This window comes from Genypterus blacodes, unplaced genomic scaffold, assembly GCF_046128005.1.
Source record: "Genypterus blacodes isolate CSIRO-AG114 ecotype Tasmania unplaced genomic scaffold, CSIRO-AGI_Gbla_v1 ptg000045l_1, whole genome shotgun sequence".
NCBI lineage: Eukaryota > Metazoa > Chordata > Actinopteri > Ophidiiformes > Ophidiidae > Genypterus > Genypterus blacodes.
In genome coordinates, this window is record NW_027466858.1 from 964243 (window position 1) to 985153 (window position 20911).

Consider the following 20911-nt stretch of genomic DNA (forward strand, 5'->3'; position numbering starts at 1 on the left):
AATGAAATTTCCTTGAATTTTGGGAGAATTCATGGTTAATTTCATGGTTCAGTACCTGTCTCCAGTCAGAGGCAGCAGGACTTGTGCCCTGGCTGAGAAAACGATGAAGGACACTCTCATTCTAGGGCTGAAAAAGAAAAGAAAAAATGAAGACACTGTTTAAAAGCAACAGAAAAACACTCAGCTATGGCAAAACATGTGAAGCTTTCATTCAGCTTTAACTCAAGTTTTCATACCCTTCCTTTCTTGCCTTAACAGTCAACATATTTAATCAAACCACAACCCACATGGGATGACATGTAAAATACTGATGTGCTTTGGAGAAATCTTTGCGATAACAATTTCATATAAAGCTTTTAGATGTTCATAATAAGCAGAGATACAATGTATAAATAGTTTAACAGTTTTTATGTTTCGACTAATATTAGTGTATGAATTAAACAGCAATTTTGGCTTCTGTGGGGAGGGAAGTGATGAAGTGATAGGAAACAGGTTGTTGTGAGGTTGAGTCATGCCCACACACACAAACGCACACATCCTGTTACACAAATAATAGTTTGTACCTGTGACTTTTTAAGGGTGTGAACAGGCACTGGACACTGCAGTGTGTTCTTGGCGCAGAATGCGTGGGACCAGACTAATTCTCTCTGCTGTGTGTTCACTATCCCTCTGATATATCAAAGCAATGACTTGCATCCTCATAAATCTGCTTTGTTGTAAACACAGCTCAAGGGGCTTCAACACTTTCACTGTGTATAAGTAAAGCTTTACGACAACTATGTCATTGTAAACTCAACTTGTTATGTAAAAGTAAATGAGTTGAATTCACAGAATAATGCTGATCAAATGCTTTGGAACTGTAAGAACAACAAAAACCTTTAATGAGGAATAGTCTTTCTATTGCCACACAGCTGGGGAGTTCCAGTGTATGGCTGGTCATCACAACACATATTTATGTTGGCGAGTTTCAGTTTAGTTACCACTGGAAATTACTTTTAATAGAGGTTTTTGAGCATTTTCCAAGCCTAACAAGTAATTAAATTAGAGCTGGATTTTGCTGGAATATGAAAAGGTAGTAATTAGTTCAGGAAGGCAAATATCCATTTATCTTTTTTTTAAACCTTTGGGGTACTTCATTATTTTCTGAAAACATTTGCCTGGAAAACACCTTTTCAAAAGTCATCACTATTCCAAGGACATAGAGACTCTGCTGGTTTCTTCAGTAAGTAAAATATCCAACTATCTATGAAATCAAAGTAAATTTCAAAAAAGAAACGTCCTTAACTTCCCCTCCTTGTGTTAAAAATGGTGCAATAATGAAACACACAAATAACGCTACAGCATAGAGGGAATTCAACTTCAGACAATTAAGTGAAGTGTTTCCTGAAAGGAGCCTTCAGGGATCCAAAGCCTTCAGAGCATAAGGAGAGGTGCTGATATTTCTCACCCACATGACACATGGCCCAGTTGCGATCCTCCCCCACAAACATTAGCACAATCTTTTAAGCCACACGGCCAGATTTGGCAGGGAACACTGGCAGCCATATACATCCACATCCTGTCCGCAAGTTCCACTTTCAGAGTCATAGTTTACATGGATTATAGACCTAGCTCACGAACGAAAGATTGTGGGGGCTAATGTCAAACTTCAGACTTTTTGGATCTTGTACCGCTGCAGTACTTGGACGCTATATTTTGCAGAAAGACTTAGAATAAAGAGGCAGTGATGCAAAAGAGAAATAAGAGTGTGGCGGCGGAATTTGAGGGGGTGATGTGGGGATGGAGTTGATGAAGTAGTCCAGTTTGTTCCACATGGCAGAACAGAAGTGGTCTTGGTAAGTGACCATTGTTTAGCAGATTGTCGTCTTCGCGTTCCAGTGTTCTTTTGCTTTACTGTACATTGTCTGCCTGTCAGCCGTTCTTTGGTGGAAGCATGGAATAAGTGTGGAACCAGACCCCCCTGGTGCAAATGGCCATTCTCACAGCCCAGAAGATTGCTCCTCTCTGCCACCCACTCCCACCTGGTGCCTTTGCTATTTTCTTCAACCAAGCACTTCATTCTGGCTGGGTCGCTACCGTCTGTAGTGTGCTGGCAAGCACTGTTTGACTCAAATGTTATGCAAGCTGATCGTCTCGACGATTCTCTGGTTTGTTGTTTGTCTTTTAATAAATTGTGTACAAATGGAAAAGTTTCACAATTTCATGGCTTACAATAAAAATGTAGCTCATTGTAGCTAAAGCATAATAGACACCAGCGGTAAAATAGATCATATACATAATAAATAAAGAGAGAAAAATGCTTTCTCATCTAGATATGACATAGAGCAGATAAAAGCGATTGAGACTAAAAAACTTGTTTGCTTTCTGAACCCTTTTTTTCATCCTGTGAAATTATTTATCCTGGCAATGTACAGACCAAGTTCTTCTATTGCAGCTAATATTTACTGCACGCATGCTTTTATGTTCATGTCATGATAGTGCTCTTCTTGTGTATCTCTCATTCATAGATACATGGCCTTTTTTTCAGGAACACAGTAGTGTGATGGTGTGACAGATTGCGCAGAGTGAAGAATATTAAATACAAAATGGCCGAGCAGGCGAACGCATTGCTAAGTGGAGAAAAATATATTTTTGCCAATTCTGATTATTATACTCAGGTAGCATCTTTGTGCCTGAATGATACTCATGTTTGAAAGTCAGCTGTACAAATGCTAAACATACAAGTCCAATCAGCCATTTTTCAAGCACTTTCTTGAAACAAACTTGCTGGGTTGTGATAAGTTCACTTAGTTTGGATGTAGGCTTCTCCATACAAACCTATGGAAATGTGCTATGTGCTCCAAAGCTCTTATTTGATTTGACCTCACTTATTTATCATCAGTCCCTGTGTGACCAGGAAATAAGTCTGCTATGGAATGTTTAAGGAGGTTCCATAGCCATTATTTCGGCTCTGAGAATTAAAGAGGCTTCCAGGAGTTCACACTGATTCTAGGCGCACAACAATCAAATTGGGCCACATCAGCCTGTAATGTGAATGTGGCTCAAGTCAAGTTAAAGTCCTAAGAAAGTCCAAAAGAAGTCATCAGGCACTATACCAAATGATATTCCATATACTGTATGTTGAAGTTGATTTACACAAATAGGGGATGCCTTTTAAAAACTGTATTAATTATGTTGCAAATGACTTTTATACCTTAATGTGTGTACTATTGTAACTTATCAAGTCTTTCAACGTAAAAGGCTCAAGTGCAAGTGAAGTCACAGGTCAGTGTCTTAGTCCGGTTTTTTTCAAGTTCAAGTCATTCCTTTGAGTCTAGTTACTTGAGTGTAAGTCGATTCTAAGTAACATGAATCAGGTCCACATGCACGATAAAAGGTAATTGGCAAAATATAAAGAAAGTATTATTGTACCTTAATTAAAGCTTTAAAATTGTCTAACTCAAGTTTAACTCCCCACCAATGATTGTAAAGCTCTTTGAAAATGTCAAAGTGATTAGAGGGTATACATTTAAAATCTCCTTTCATATTTTCACCCTGATTTTGACAAGCATAACACACTGCTACTCACCTGACAAATCTGTCTGTGAGATTCTTCACAAAAGAGTAAATCTCGAACCAGTCACCAGCAACACTTCCTGACCTGGAACAACAAACACAGTTAGCTTGCCAGCAAAGTTGGACATCTGAACAGAAACTCTTTTTGGTTGGTTAAAGTGAATTAAGACTTTGTAATCATCATAGAACCTGAAGGAGAAAAATCTAGTTGTAATCAAGGGCAAACTAATGTGATGTGGGTGTCGGCTGGTAAAACCTGATCCTTCTCACCCCTCAATAAGTCAATCTGACCAAAATGAACACAAAGTGTAAAATGTGCCCTTGATGAAATGAGGAAAGGGTAATTAAACCAATAATTACAATTCAATGTATGTGCAGAGAACATAAAACAGAAGAGTTTGACCATTAGGAGGCTCATCTTTCATGCCACCTCTGTCCTCCCTTGTGCCCATTGACAAGGTCACACAGTGGAGGAACGAGACGATGGTGAGAATAAAAGGAAAGTTCTACAGCACTTTGACAACATTACGATGTCACCATGTAATTACCAGGTTCATACTTAGAAAATGTAATCAGTCGTTGTGTAGTACTTAAATGGATGGCCACTTCAATTTGTACTGCTTCAGAGAACAATCCGACTATATCCACTGTTCCTACACTCTTTTGCCAGGTAAGCTCCAAACTTGTAGGGTCCATCATACACCCACCAATTCATATTTTTTCTGCAGATGTATGACATGAAGCAAACTTTAGGGGGAAGCACTTGGGGTTGGAGTTTCTGCTGACTTGTATGTAGAGTAATTGAAAGGGATAGAGTAACACACAAAGATAATCATTATACTAATAATTTCATAACAATAATATATATATTAGCACACAATACAAAAGCAAAAAATACATCAGTCAGTGTTTCATCTTTGAAAAGACAATTGGATACAATATAATATCATAGAATTTGTTTCTATTACATCTACTGGCTTCCCTGTAAGCTTGGTTTTACCAATGCAGCTGGGCCAAATGACTGTAAAGATTACGCAATATACAGTGAGTTTAATCAAATAATTTCACAAATGTGGGAATGCTGGTGGTCCCAAATGATTAAATTATGAATGAATAAAATAAAGTAATAGTTTCAGTTAAATAAGTAACATTTACGACATGTTACCACTGACAACCACACACATAAGGGACAGGGTTCTGTAAGGACTTGAGTCATCAGACATGACAGAGTCAGGATGTGATCCAACCTGGCTTAACCTGACCATTTAAATACCAAAGTCACTCATTATGAATAAATGAGCAAATATTTGGTGCATACCCCCCCTGCTCTACGACTGATTCATCTTAACAGGCGTTCATTTGATAAACCGTTGCTGAATCTGATTAGCTAAACACATAAACACACCTGTTTCAGATCATCAGGCCTGGCTAGAGCACACTGTTTTGCTCATAGGCTCTTGGTGGTACAACTTTCCAACACAAACTCAAACCAGCAGTTACATATCCCGCCTCCCCTGAGATATGATACTGACTCATCTCTGCACGCAAGACAAATCCATTATACAGCAAATCAACCCCTGGACTGTGTGCACACGTCACAGCATCATAAAGAGGAAGCGCAAGCCATGGTTTCCTTTAGTTAACCAAAAACACATTTTGGTTTTGGTGTTAGACAGATTCATATGAAAGCTTTCCAATTTATTAGGATCTTATTTTTAATCAACAGGCATGGGACCATATCACACATATCCATGAAATACAGCAAATTAGAAGAAGACTGTGGCATCTGAACCACCTTTTGTACTCAGCAGGGTTGGGTTTACAAGAAATCCATCCCTAAACCTAATCTAAACCACAACAATAACTCTCAAATCAAAGTTGGCGAAGTTAAATCTCTGGCCAAAGACAGGGACATCTCTCATGTCTCTGCTCCAGTAGATATGGTGGGCAAGTCCAGCTCGCTACCTTCATGTAAGGATAAGTAATATGTGTCATATTCAGTTTCAACCTTGTTTAAGCTGCTGTAAAACGTGCATTTCTCATGGAGATTAATAAAGTATCTATCTATCTATCTATCTATCTATCTATCTATCTATCTATTCTGAGCCTGGTGAGGGGGGGCGGGGGGGCTGCATACTAATCATATTAGAGAATACAAGGCCCCCGATGAGTTTATGCAGTGGTGTCAGTATTTCCAGGTCTGACAGAAAAGTTTCAGAAACGTGTTTTACTTACTTGTCCAGAACAAAGTAGAGGTCGTAAGCTCCATGACAGGACGCCTCCTCCGCAAAGCAGCACGAACAAAACAAACTCAGGAGGACCACGGCAGCTGCTGCAGCTGTAGTCCGCCGAGTCTTTCCGTTAATAATTTTACGCTTATTGGCCAAAGAACGCGACAACGCCTCAAACATTTTCCCAATAAAATAACAGGGAGGTTGTCGATAGTAAAATAAATATCCTTTAACTGTTTCACGGAGCGCCGAACGGTGAGAGACCGATAAATGCGACACGTTCATCCCGGAGTGTGACGAGTATCATGTCAAAGTTCCTGAAAACTACTAACTTAACTGACTGTCCTGCGAAATAATGGGAATCACCCAGGTTGCGTCATTCACTTTGTTGTTTCTCCATCTTCTGACTCACTGATTTCCTCTATAAAACCTCACCTGGCTCGTCAGCTCAAATGAGTCTGACGTAAAAACACAATCTTTTCTACCGCAACTTCACTCAGCTAAAGTATACAGTACACACCGGAAAAGTTAGGATGCCTTCACTGCCCCTCGCTGCGGTCGATATACGGGGAAGGGGAAAGGTAGATTTTACTTTGTAATGGGGATACAATAATTCATCACGTGCAGTCTGAATGTTTTTATCGGGGCAGCAATTCAATCACTTCTCATCTATATATTATTACACTTATATTACAATGTAGTTTGTAATAAACACTGTCAATGTATGCTTTTTAGGCTATTCCAGCTTTTGCATACTGCTCAAATTATCATTTTGCTAACGCTTAATGTCTCACGAGGTGTCTGCTGACAAGAAGTTCACACAAGTAGCACTCGAAGCAACAAAACCACAGGACACGTAACAATAAGACTTCCAAACAGCTCAGTTTCCTATTTTGTTGGGTCCGATGGTTGCTATATTACAATTTTACCAACAACACCCAAAGGCATCATCAAACTCCGCTCAAGTGCGCATGCGTGAGATGCAGCTTTTGGACTTGGGTGTATCAGGGGGACTTGGGACTGAGGAGTACACACCCAACATTTGTAACAACTTTGAGAAAAGGCGACTTGAACTTTCACCTCACCTAACACAACACAAAGCTTGGATCAAAGAGGATAGATAGATAGATAAATACTTAATTCATCCCTTAATTGTGGCATCGGGTTTGTTTGAAAGCTGTGCCATTGAATAAACATTTGGGGTTGCTCTTATTGTCATTGATTAGTTTCAATAATGTACAGTACGTAATTATGGATGTTCCTGATCATATAATCATATATCATAATTAATAAACTTAACTAAATCCACAGCACACTGAGTTCAGTACAGTATGAACATGTGGCAAACAAAGCCGTAACTCCACATCCGCTACAGAGAGAACAGTGACTGAAAGCAAAGGAAACATCTTGGCAAAATGTGAGCAGGAAGACTCTGCAGATGTGGTACATGTTTCTGAGACAGAGGTCATGCAACGTCACAGACTCTTAAATGCCCTTGCTCTGCTCCTGGCAAAACTACAAGAGCGAGTAGAAGGGAAATAGATGCTGCTATGGTGTGGTACAAATTAATTTTCACGTAACATTTTAGTTTGCATTATAATCCCAAAAAATAATAAGAACTCCTTCTTCCGCATTCATGATTCAAGTCTCCAAACCTGGCTGAGTTACTGCTCTAATCTCTGAGCCACTCAAGGAGCTGTACCCCAAAACCTGGCATTGTATGATGCAACTCCCCATTAAACCCAAGCCTTTCCCCACCACGTATATATTGCGTATGACATGTGGCAAAATCACATTGCAACACCTTAAATATTTGAGAAAATACAACAAAGGATGTTGCAAATGCTCTCACAGTTGTATGTTTTGATTCTAGATGAGTCATCGCTCCTGTGCATTTGCATACCCTCAGGTTATAATAAAGGTGGATGACATGGATCCGCAATTGGCAGAAAAATTCCAGGCTTGCGGTTTTGATCTTGACTACTCACTTAAAACTCTTGTTTGAACAACACATGTGTATGTATGGCAATAAGAATGTGACTCCAGGCGGTGGAATTAGGTGAAACACAACCAGGAACTGAAAGTGAAAATGCCACAGCAGATGTTTGCGTCTACCTGGTTTACTTCTATCTGTAGCAACACATGTTTTGAATAACGGAGTAACACCTATATACATGTTTGTTTACTGTTTACATGCTTTAAATGCTGTGGCACAGTGATGCCTCACAGCCAGGTGGCCTTGGGTTTTAAGCCTCGGCCCCTTCTGTATGTGCAAAAACGATCTTCTATATGTCCCATAACTGTACGCTCATTGTCCTGTCAAATGTTTTCTTCAATAAATTGTATTATTTTTTTTATTTAAAAAGAAGATACATGGATCTATAAAAACTGGTAAGACAGCAGTCGGTTTTTATGCTTTGAATTGAACCTAGAAGCACTGTAAACAAACGGTGTGGGAGCTACAGTGATACACCAGAGTCTCTATTTAAACATGGTTATGCAAAGCAGCTAAATGTTTTATCTTTTATGTGAAAGCTGTGCTGTCACACAATTCCCCATCAGCTAGATAATTACCCTAACACACTTCATCAAATATGAATGGTCCAGAGAACAGGAATACACAAATATAATTATCTTGCAAATCTAAGTCTAATTAGATTTTAATTACAATGTTAATTATTTTGCATGCTATTTGGTTTCAGTAAATGCTACCTGTGCAACACTGTGTATCATGTGAAGGGTACCATAAAACAAAGAAAATAAACAAAGAGCAAGCACATATTTTATAGTGTTTTGTAGTCTTTTTATAGTGTTCTCAAAAAGTCAGTGACTTGAGAAAAGGGCTGTCATATATTGATTTGTCATGGGGCTTTTGAGCTGGAGAATAAATTAAATGGGACAGCTAATACTAATTTATGGAAGCAGTGATGTGATGAAGCACAACAAAAGATGAATCCATGACAAACTGAAAAGGTGCAACTATTAAACATTTGTAATCACAAAGTCCCAGTGTCCACAGGGCAAGAGGCAGGGTACAAAAACATGGATATGCCACCGGTCACGCCACTAGTCAAGCTTTAGAAGACCAGACTTGGAAGGGAATTTCTAAAGTAGTGTTTTGTGGTATTTTAGTCTATGGTACATGTATTTTAGTTGTTATTCTTACTTTCTATGTGGCTCTTTTTTCTTTTTTTATGGATGCCAGTCACAGAGGATTTGTATTCTTCATACAATTCTGTACAGTACAGTACAGAAGAAGCACAAACATTTATCACTAGCTTTTATTTTACTTTGACATCTAAGCTTAGCAACTAAGAAGCATTCAATTCATCAATCAGTAGTTCATTGTGATAGCTGGCTGCTAATAGCTGTGATTTGCTCATCACACAGTTGCATGCCCTTTCACATATAGGACATGGCTTAAAGCTGTGTTAACCTTTCAGGCACCGCTGATGATTTTCAGTATTCGGACATGCAAAGAAACTACCTGTGTTAAGGCCGTCAACAGGGCAAGGGACCGTCCAGGCGAGGGACAGTCCAGCAGATGGCGATAATGCAACGGTATGGATGACAACCGCCAAAAACGCCATTGAAGAAGAGCTGTTTTTCACCAGTGCCGTTGTTCTTTTAATGTTTTTAACCTTCAAAATGAGACAAGTATGTTTCATTTAATCAGAGCGCCGCATTCAAAACACTAAAAAGCTCGTATACAACAGTATGGATGCTAATTGCCACAAAACCAATAGAAGAAGAAGAACCGTAATGGTTGCGGAGCGTTAGTTCAGTGCTGTTGATGTTAAAAAATATTTAATCTGCAACATGAGACAACCGTTTTGTTGTTGTATCAGGTGCTTAACGACACCTAGTGGGGGGTAGGCCTGTCTTACCTGGTACTATGTGTGTACGTTGACCCTGCGCATGAAAGTGTCGATTCGGCTTCTGGGGTGGCAGTAGCTCAGTCCATAGAAGACTTGGGTTGGGAACCGCAGGGTAGCCTGTTGGAGTCCCCTGTGACTCTTCATTTAATGAATAGACGATATTCACCATCAGACTAAATAGCTGTCACATGACACTGGTGCATTTAGCTATTACTGATCACAATTTCCCATTACGATTTGTGGTCACACTATTTGGTTGCACTGACATCACTGACTGGGCCGGGGGCAGATGTATAACATGCTAAAGGTATACAGTATACACAGAAGCAAAATATTTCGATACTAAGAAGATTGTCTAACTTTGTCCACTGCAGGCCCTTGAACCTGAGAAATGCAGAATATGTATGTTGTCATTGATTCAACAGGGAAAAAACCTTGTTGTCAAAATTGCAGAGGCATCCGAAAACCAAGGCTTCTCAAGAAAACCAACCAATTATTATTCACAATAACAAAGATCTATTGTGCCCTAATGGCATCTATAAGTCATAATTACCTCAATAATTGTTGTTTTAGCTTGTTTTTCCTCCTTTGTGGATGCATTATTTGTCACTAATGGCATCTTAAGTTGAAATTGAGTGCCTTGCTGAGAAATAAGCAGCAATCTATCAATCATGCCTTGAGGCCATGTGTCACAATGCACAAAAGGCAAAAGTGTGTGTATGAGTGTAAATATGTGTCTGGGAGGTGGACAGTTTCTATTCCTGCCTCTTATATACAGTATATACACTATGTGGTTATACATGCCATGACCATCTTGCATTTTCTAACAATCTATATTTTATTACTAATACAATACATTATTAATTCATCAGCTACCCCTCAGTGATTTTCTCCATCGCTTACATCATTGACCCAAGGATATCCACACCTTAGGGAGTAGTCCCACAATATCACCTGTTCCCCCATTAATGAACCATTCACTCCGCTACTGTCTAACAAATGATACTGGATCATTAACATCTGATCAGGGTCAGGGACAGCTTCTACCCCCAAGTTATCAGAGTGCTGAAGTGGACTAAAAGACTGGGACTCACTTTGTCACTTTATGCCATTTACTGTTGCAGCTTTATAATGGAACAGTGCCAGAATCCTAGGCTGAATCTACTTAATGAGCATTTGTCTTGCATGCTTGTCATTTAACATGGGTGGCTGATGTTTAAAGAATATTAAAGTGCTGGATGTTGAGGCAGTGATACCTTTGGACATTTCTGTGTGAAATGCATTTGGATGAAGTCTGTCTTAAGTTACAATGCTTGCATAAAGTATAAGACGGTGATTGTTGGTCAATAAAACAGTATATCAACTATATCACGATCATCTGGATGCATAATTGTTGTAAAATTGATGAGTCAGCCAGTATGTGTGTGTAAAGTATAAACCAACCTGGCAGATGGCATGGGGGCTCTGATGTATGGCCTGAGAACTGGAGGCTGGCAGGATTGATGGCACAGGCAGGTGGCCTAAGCACCGGGTTCCAGGCAGAAGTGAAGGTTCCAGGAAGAATCGGGTGTTTGGGCAGATGCTCAGTCAAGTCAAGTGAACTTTATTTCTATAGCCCAATATCACATACAATGTCTCAAAGGGCTTTACAGGCCCACAACACTAGAAAGGTCTCATGCTCAGAACTGGTTGGCAAAACTCAGGTCAGGTCAGGACAGGACAGGTGGTTTGTGCGTACAGGACATTTCTTCATGTGGTTGGCCTGAAGTCCAGGAACCAGACAGAAAAGCAGCAGTTGTTGCAGATGATGGACTGGCCTTTCTGAGGCCTCTGCAGGTGTTGGTGGCAATACAACTGCTCCTTATGTCAGAACAGGAATAGAGGCAGGCATCAAGAGGACTGTGGCAGGATCTGGGACATGAACTGAGGCAGGCACTAAGTCAAACCAGTTGAAGACTCAGTAGTAACTGAAGCCACCAGGCTGGAGGCACAGCAAGCTGAGCTGCAGGGCTGGAGGAGATGAAGGAACTGATGGAACTGAAGCTGGCTGACAGGGAGCAGGGGTTTTGGCTGTGTTTGCGTTACAGGGCTTGCTGTAAAGGAACTGGTCAATTGTAATGCAGCCAGGAGGCTATTGGGTATCGGTTAGCCCAGTGATAATAGTCCTCTATACAAGGCAGATTCATAGTCCATCTTCCTACTACTATATTTCCTGGTTACATTTAAGTCTGTCCATGAAAATGGCAGTGCACTTACCACCTCCCACAGGAAAAAGCAGACTCTAGATGTGTAAAATTGAGGAGGCACGGTTGCCTACTGGTGGATGCTAAAGGCCTAAAGGTGTATCCTCTCTGCTGAATGATGATGCTAGCTATGATGTTTTTGTGCAATTTTAAGGATTATGCACATAATGGCATGGGCAGCTGATCTGGGGGAGTTTGAGAATTGATGACACTCTGCTTGGCAAGTGGTTTGGGGAAAAAAAGAGAAGATCAAGGATTAGACTGCAAGATATCATAGGTACAATAAATCATTTTGTCAACGACAAACATGTGAAATCAGCTTTCACTCTTGAGTTGATCAATTTAATGCTACTTTCTATACAAAATGGACAAGATAAAAAAAGATATGCTTATAGCATTGCAGCACTGCAGGATTAAAAAACAAACTGTAAATACACACAATGTTAACTAGTATTGTTGAAAAACAGACACACAATAGGATACATTTTACCAACAGTACATACAATAAAAACAAAAACAAACTACAATCTAAAAGTAAATGGATCTAAATCTAAAATTGATGACCAGACGGCTTAAAAAAACAACCACTATAGAACTATAACTCTGATCAACTATACAATCATAAAAGCAGAAAGCAATGCAGCATGAGTTGAACAGAATAGTGCAGTAACAATATATGCCAGACTGACATGACAAACAGTATATGTTCTGTGAAATAAAAAGGTGGGTACAATCGTTGACACTCCACCACACCCTGCATGATCAGCCTCCTTGCACACATGGGCAGTGGTCCTTAGAGTTAGTCGTTACCATTTAGAGAAGACTTGGTGGTGAGACATTGTCCAGATAATGTAATTAATCCACGTTTCATCCTCTCATCGTCTCTTGGTAATTGTTCGCGATTCCCTCTTTGTGTTACACGCTTGACTCGCTGCTCATATCAGCAGCCGTGTTTCAAGACGTGTTCATTTCCCCTATCAGTGACAGCAGAGTTCAGTGATTAACAAATTAAGGATCTTCTTTGCCTTAATCTGTCTTGAAGCTTTTTTGCAGTTCACGCCTGTAGAAACATGTTTGGCAGTGACAGCACCTCTTCTCCCATTTTTAATTGGATTAGAAGGAAGTCGGGATTAATACACTCTTAAATGTGGCTTTGGGGAGGGGTGAACGTAGGCAAAGAGGTGATGAAGTCATTTCAGAAGTCTTCTTCAGCTTGTCGTGTAGCAATGTTGAGGCAATGTTTAATGTAAATGGTTTAATGTAGGGAATCATTCAGCTGAAACTATTAATGTCAGATTGGGAATATTTATTTACCTTAATCAATCACCTTTAGCAGTATAGTGACAAGGCCGAAAGACAATAGAAGGTTTTGTTTACAGTGAGTCTATATAATTTGGTTGTTTTTGAAGAGTAGGTACACGTGAATGGAGTGTGCCTGCTGTATGTACACCTGCCCAAACTGACCGTGCCAAGGGGGAGAGATGAAACCTAATTCCACTGAGCTATACTAAACCACCTAGTTTTAATAATACATTTAGATGGATTATAAACTCAAATGAATCTGTCAAACTCTGGTGCCAGTTCACCTAAAGGTGGTGCGACAGTAACAGCATAGAATTATGAAGCCTTTATATACAGTATATATGTATTCTTTGGGTGCATTCTAGTTTAAACAAATGATATCAATCAATTATATCAATATTGAGCAAGCTTTAAGTTAGGCAGCAGCTATTTGTGATTGTAGATGAACCTACACACAACATAGATGCGTTGCCTTCCCAAACTGACGAAACAGCACATATCTGCTTCCTCTCTAAAATCTGACACTGCTCTATTGTCTATAAACACACAAGCATCATTTGTTCTCCATCTCATTTTTCTCTTTCCCTCCTCCCCTCCCTCCTCTCGCAGTCTTTGTTTTATCTACTGGGCTGCCACGAAGCCTTCATGTTGGCAGGTTGGTCCATCAAACGGCACCTGCTCCTGGTGATTGTTTGCTCACCTTGCTGTCCAAAGCACTGGATATGAGTGTCAGTAATGTTGTGCTCTCAATACCTTCAGTTTTTTTTCCACGGTGATGAAACGTCTGCTGGGGCATGCTGAAACCAAAAGCGATGCTGAAATACTTTTGTTCAGTGTCAAAGTGGGAATCAAAGTAAGATTTATTTTCCCTTGTTTCATTTTAGGAGGAGGTTTTTTCAGGTGACACTCAGTATAAATGTGTAAGGAGTTTGCAGTCTTGCTTAAGGGCATTTAGAAATGCGTGACTGGCACATTATAATTGGGACTGATACATAAGTACAGTTATTGACCAAGTTACCACTGAGTGATAGTATGGCACTCTGCAAATGGAAGGGAGAGGAAGGGGAGATAGTTACTGTCCTTAACCAGAGGCAGTTCCTCCCCACACTTCGACCTTTAGCAGACTATCAATTGCCCTTACCCCAAAATAGAGCTTCACAGTTTGCATGAACAGAGAAGAAGACCTGAAAACAGTTGGAGTTTCTATAGTTGTTTCTAATGTATAGTTTTTTTGTTTCAATTGTGTTTTCAGTCAGTTTGGGGAAAGTGAGTGCATGTGTGTGTGTGTGTGTGTGTGTGTGTGTGTGTGTGTGTGTGTGTGTGTGTGTGTGTGTGTGTGTGTGTCCTGTGTTTTTGTTAGTTCCTGTTATATTTTGTAGTATTTTCTGTTGTGTATTTGGTCTATTTTGTGTATTTTACTTCCTGCCATTGTGTTTCCTGTGTTGTGTTACCTGATTATTTCCTCCGGTGTTATTGTCCCTCACCTGTTCTCTGTTGTCATCAACCCTGTGTGTATTAAGTCTGTGTCTTTCCCTCACCTTTTGTTGGTTCGTCCTGTTGGTTTCCTGTATGTTCTCCTGTTGATTTTCCTGTGGGTTGTTCACTGCTTTTGTCCCTGCATTTACTCCTGGTTGCCCCTGCTCCTGTGTTCCTAGGTTTGATCCCCTTTTTTCCACGTCACTTGTTTCCCGTGAACCTCTGTGGTCATTCTCCTTGTTCAGTGTTGCCCTCGTCCTTATCTCCATTTGTGTGTTTACTGTCGGTTTTCTCTGACGCTCAATGTGAGTAGATTTTATTTTTCCCCCTACTCCCTGAGCCTACTTTGAACCCGTATTGGAGTTTCCCTGTCTTCCTGTAGCCTTGGGCCTGACTTTTCCTTTGACCCCTTGTTGTTCCAAGATTTGTATGCCTGCTATATTAGTTGATTTCCTCTTTGACCTGTGCTTTGCTCGCCATGGAATTGAATTTTTCCAGTTTTGTTTCCCAGGCTTCCTTGTGTGTTCTATGTCAAGCTTGTGTCAAAGTGCCATTCCGTCATTAAAGACCCTTCTCTGTTATCTGTTTGGCCCTGCACTTGAGTCCTCCTCCTTGCTCTCGATCTGGCTTCGTGTTCTCTCTCGGGCCAGATCCTAACATGTTGATTCACTTGTCAAGCACTGAGGCACTGACAGGAGCTGATTGGTGAGGGCCATAATGATTGTTCCACAGAGCTGTATCCCCTGAGGCCAAAAACACTTGTAAAGAAGGAAGTCCACAAGCTCTTACTGTCGCTTAACTTGGCAGCAAATAATCCATCGAACCTCATAACCACACCGTCTCCCCCTTCCACCAGCAGTGGTTCAAATTGCCTAAGGCATTTACTGGACGAAAATGATAAACAATGGCTGTGTTCACAGTTCATCCTAGCCTGTCAGAGAGCCTTTGCACTTTCTAGTGCTGAAAGGAAACCTACTAAAACATTGTTTTGTTTGTACCTAAGAGGTTTTGACCTGACATGACCATAAAGCAAACAGGTGCTTCTTGTGCTGCTGCTGAATAATATCATTATACTTGTCCTTTAGTATGATAAACCATATCATATAACTATGTGGTGCATGAACGTTGACTTTGCTTAACCTTTCGGTGACACTTCTGTTTAGGAATCTATTAGGGTTTCTCAGTTCTTCTCTATTTGCCCTCCTTTGATTTTTGTACATGTTTGTAACACATGAGTGTCTTTCAAGTTTCTTGTGTTATTAAAGTAAAAATACAGTTGCTTTCTTTAGGTTATTAATGATGAGGAATGTGCAGATCGTGTGAAAGGTTTTTCTCTTGTCTCTATCTATCAATCTCCCTTCCTCCTCTTCCTAGTTCCTTCAGCACATACAGTGTACGCGCTCTTTAAGAAAATATAACTTTTGCCAATCTTGATGTGAATGTTGCACATTGATTGAACAGTTCACTATTTTTGGGGCATTATACTCAGAATATATTGTTATTATATAACATGGGCTCTAACAGGCTGGGCTAAATAAGTGAACAACCCCGCTGGACTCCTTCCTTTAATGGATTTACCTAAACAATCACACTTGAGTTCACACATGGACACACATACCTCCTCACTCAACTTGACAAGCTTGCCGGCCCGCATTTACTCTGACGTCCGCAAATATCTGAGCATGTGAAGTCCTCTGACAGAATGGGGTGGGGTCTTACCAACTCCCATCAGCATTTACATCTTTTGACAGCTGCCATTTTATGTTCCAACCACCAACTCCTCCTTAACTTTGCTTTCTCCCCACCTTTTCTTGCTCTTGTTTTCACACATAAAACGTAAAAGGAAGTTGGTCTAATGTGAGTAATTGCAGCTGGAGAAAGACAGAAGGCATAATGACAAATCTCAACTTGTGCAAAGTTGGAAATATGGTGAGGTGGTTATTTAACATTGAACTGGTGCTAATAAGAAAATTAGAATATCAAAATGAAACAACAGGCAATACCTCTAATTCTCCATATTTTGTACCTACATTATATTATCAAATTATCAAATAAAAATTGCTTCTAACTTATACCTACTTCATCATATTGTTTTTTGTTTTGCTCGATATTCATGATTTATAATTGCTGCAGTTAAAAAGTAAAATAGTAAGCAAAGAAGCGGAATGTATTTTGGAAAAATGGAGGGGACTTCTCTGTCAAACTGACACTTTGGCTTACATCAGTCACATTACATACGCTCAGCTGTACTGGCTGACACACGAGTTCACTCCTCAGCGGTTCTTGAAAGTGTTACCAATAACCTCAGCAAATCTGCCTGAGCCAAATGTTGTATATTTTAGAAGTATGTATTAAAGCATTCATGAATAATGATAGCAGGCTAAAGGAATATGAATTTGTTGTTTAAGGAACTTGGTGTTTGGAAGACATGCAACATCAAAGAGATCTCAATGTTCAGCCATTAGAAGTAAGCTCTACGCTGGACCAAATGAAGGACCTAGGAGTGAAGTCAGAGCAGCAGCAGGAGCCTGGATGTCTCCAGGTGCCTACCAGTGGCAGTACAACAGTTCATCATTCAGGGAGAGATTGGCCTATTATGAGTACTCTTTTGTCCAGTGCAGAACAACAGACAAATCAGGATATTGACCCACTGTCATCAAGTCAAGCCATCATGCTTCTCCTTCATGTCAATTGACACTTAGTTTTGTCGCGTTCCTCTCTGTCACCCTCAACCTAGTTGGTGTCACAAAGAGTTGCCACCAGCAGTGCTACTTTCTCCAACTCCTCAGAATGGAGGCATTAGCAGCACTCCATGGGTTGCTGGCTTGTGAGTACCTTCCACAGCTGGTTAAAAAGATGCAATGCAAGTCTTGTCCTATCGGAAGGTCTGTTCTTTGTGCGTCAGACGATGTACTGGGTTGCCATGCATTTCAATGCCACAAAAAAAGCAATAGAAGCAGTGATAGGTCAGGACACTCCGTGGGAGCAGAGTTTATGGCTTTGAACAACTCCTGCAGACCCCACAGCATAGGTGTGGGGGTGGTAGATATAGACAACACAATGGTTTCCAGGGGAGTTTGGCCAAGACCGTCGCCATCAGCCAAACAAAGGTTGGAGGGGCATTCCAGAGGCCAAAGAGCATAACCCTTAAACTGCCCCTGCCCGATGTAGAAGATTGTCTTTGGACCATCCTTGCAGTATATCTTAACCTGCCAGTACCCGCTGATGTGGTTTATCCCACGCAGTCCACACAGAACAGTCAGCTATTGTCCCTCTTCCATAATGGGACATTCCAGGGATTGGAGGGTTCAGTTATGCTGGCCAGTCTTGACCATCATCCTGCTGACCCCATAATAAAGAAGTCCTTGCCAAAACTCATGCCGCATCTCAGTGAGTCAGAGAGACCTACACATTTTGCATTTACTTGTTTTTCTATCATCATCGTAGGTTATCCGAAGTAGGAAAAAAAGTGGTGATGTGTACCAAATAAGTAAACATTTGTGCCCTAAGTAGTTACTTAGTCTGTGATTTTCCATATGGAAATAGTGAAACTTATTTTGAAAGTGCCTTTAGAACAAATCAGCAGGTTCCCATATCTTCTGCTCCTATTCACTCAGTGGCTTTGCATCACCATGTGAGTATCAATAAGACCTTTGGCTATTAAACTCTGGAGCGCTCTCCCTTTAGTGTACACCACACTTCCTTCTTCCACTGCATTTCCTTCGCGTGGAATGCCTTTGACACAGCATGGCACAGTTTATTTCACCCTGTGAACTTTTAATGAGATTACTTGCCGCATAGGATGATTTGAGTCCAGGCTATGGTGTCCGTTTTCCCAAAGCGAACATAAGAGGTTTGGATGGATGGTGGCCAAATAGCTGTGCACATCCCTCCTGGCAATCACCCTTTCTCTGGCCATCCTCTAATATCTATAGGGTCACTAATCTACGATTAAAGTGCAGTGACAGTAATGAGCACTGCGGATGTGTTGTCCTAGGCTGTGGGATTAAATGGGAACAGTTTTGATACCAGTTAACTTGGCCAATCTCAGCAATATTTAGCTGGACATTGATCTGCAGTGCCTGAGACTCAAGTCATGTTAACAGAAAATGCCACTCAAGTACAAGAGGGTGGTGAGTTTGTGTGTGTGTGAGTGTGTGCTCTATATATTCTACATACTTTGCTTAACAATTAAACGTGCTGTTTCCAAGCGTCTTTTGCACCAACTCCCTCAGGCAGTGTAAGATGATCTGCTTCATTTTCAAAACACAAGAGTTGAATTACCAGGAACTCATTTTTCAGAGTGTATAACTGTGCTTGATTTGCACAGTTATACACAATTATATTACAGTAACAACGATTGTTTTTTGTCTTTGCAATGTTTTGCACTATTCCCTTCGACTCTCTGCTGAATAGAAATAAAAAATTGAGCACAGGCCTACAAACATAATTTCTTTTGGCAGGCATCCGGATAACATGATGCACATTCTCTCATTCACATTTGTCCCACAAAGCCTGCATTCTCTTCCCCATTTAAAAACCAAAAAAACAATGACCAATGGGTCCAGTGGCTTGGTGTGTGACTCAGATGCACAACTACAAATATTACTTTGGAAAGAAGAATATTCCTAAGAGAATGAGCTAAAAAGTGCTGGGAAGTACATCTGCTGTGAAAATATCCCTCGTGTTTAAGAGTGTGCTGGACAATACTGTCTGGTAATTACTGACATGACAAGAATGAGGTTGATGTATCCTGTATACCTGACCCCAAAATACTACACCCAATGACTATACTGCCAGGGGCAATGTTACCACCAGAGGTCATTCATTAAAGGCAGGACTCTTCCCTTGGCTTCAGTGTCTTGAAGGAGCGGAGCACTTCAAAGCAATTATAGTAACACTTTGTACATGGTTATCCATGTCGACCTGCATCAGAAGTTAAAAGATCCCTGGTGACTGCTGTCATTTCCCAGTACAATGAAACAAATTGTCCTAAAAAATGTATCTTTTCTTAGAATGCATGAGTCGTTATAGTGAGATTATTCCAACATGTTTTACCTTTAGAGTATTCTGCAGTCTTTGTTTGCACAGCGTAAACTAGTAGCATGGATGATAGATAGTATTGTGAGGCTGTTTTCTGAGTTCCCTTACTTTGGGCATTTAGATGTCTCTGGAGATAGAAGGCAGAATGTTGAAAATGGCCCTTTCTCACAATGGTAAATATAGACAGTATATACTGTATATTATATTGTAGATAAATATAGATAATGCAGATGCAAAAACTGATACTTGTATTACTGCAACCAAATGTAAGGCAAATATGGTAAAAGCCTGGAACATCCAAAACAGCTACACCTCTGTAGTCACAAACATTTTTACAAAGGATTTCCCAGTTGCAGCTCATCTTTCTTCCCTGTGTCAGTCAGGGAGAAGAGTGGAGAACCGTGACACCTCTTTCATTCAAATGTTTAAACAGCCACATCTCTCTGATTCAAGATTCACCTTTTCAACATTTCTCACTGGACCAGCCTGAAACGATGCATTTATCCTTAATGACGCCCTGCTTTGCGCAACTTCACACACACTTGCACACACTCTGCTCTCTCACCCCCCCTCACAAACACACACACAAGGCGGTAGGGGATTAAAGCAAACAGTGGGACACAGCTGCAGGTGTGTGTGTTTGCTTTAGCTGGCTATGATTTGGTGTTATGTGTGAATGCTGCATGGGATGTTAGTTACTGACAGCTTCTCCTTAAGGTGTTTTACATTACATTACGATCATTTGGCAGATGCTTTTATCCAAAGCGACTTACATTACATTACCACCCTTCGCAGAGGGGGGAGCAATTGAGGGTTCGGTGCCTTACTCAGGGGCGCCTCGGCAGGGGCTCGAACCGGCAACCCCCCGGTTCCCAAGCGGAAGCACTACCCACTGAGCCACTGCCTGCCTCTACATCAACAATTTTTCCATTCAGTGCTCAAGTTTAACCATTATTTAGAATTTGAATTTGCACAGAAAAGGTAAAAAGAAAAGGTGTGCAAAAGGAGAGTAATTCATTGGGATATTTGAAGAATTTGGTCATAGCATTAATTAAAAATCACCTATGTGATGAGGTAACAAGGTCTAATTTAAGTGTGGCAAGCCAATTGAAGAGTTTGGAGGACTTTGGCCTGACCGGACACTGACTGACAAGAAACCCTGTCCCCAATGTATGCTTGTGTG

The 20911-nt window shown here is 40.5% G+C and overlaps 1 protein-coding gene across 1 annotated transcript in view; it reads right to left on the bottom strand.

The window, feature by feature from the left end:
• The window catches only part of antxr2a (ANTXR cell adhesion molecule 2a), a 58914-nt gene extending 52606 nt beyond the window's left edge, over positions 1-6308 (bottom strand). The window contains exons 1-3 of the mRNA XM_076149415.1: positions 5791-6308; positions 3569-3640; positions 56-127 (exon numbers count right to left, since the gene is read on the bottom strand). Coding sequence (XP_076005530.1) covers positions 56-127; positions 3569-3640; positions 5791-6071 — 425 coding nt within the window. The 5' untranslated portion in view covers positions 6072-6308. The remainder of the gene's footprint in view (positions 1-55; positions 128-3568; positions 3641-5790) is intronic.
• Between the last annotated feature and the right edge of the window lie 14603 nt (positions 6309-20911).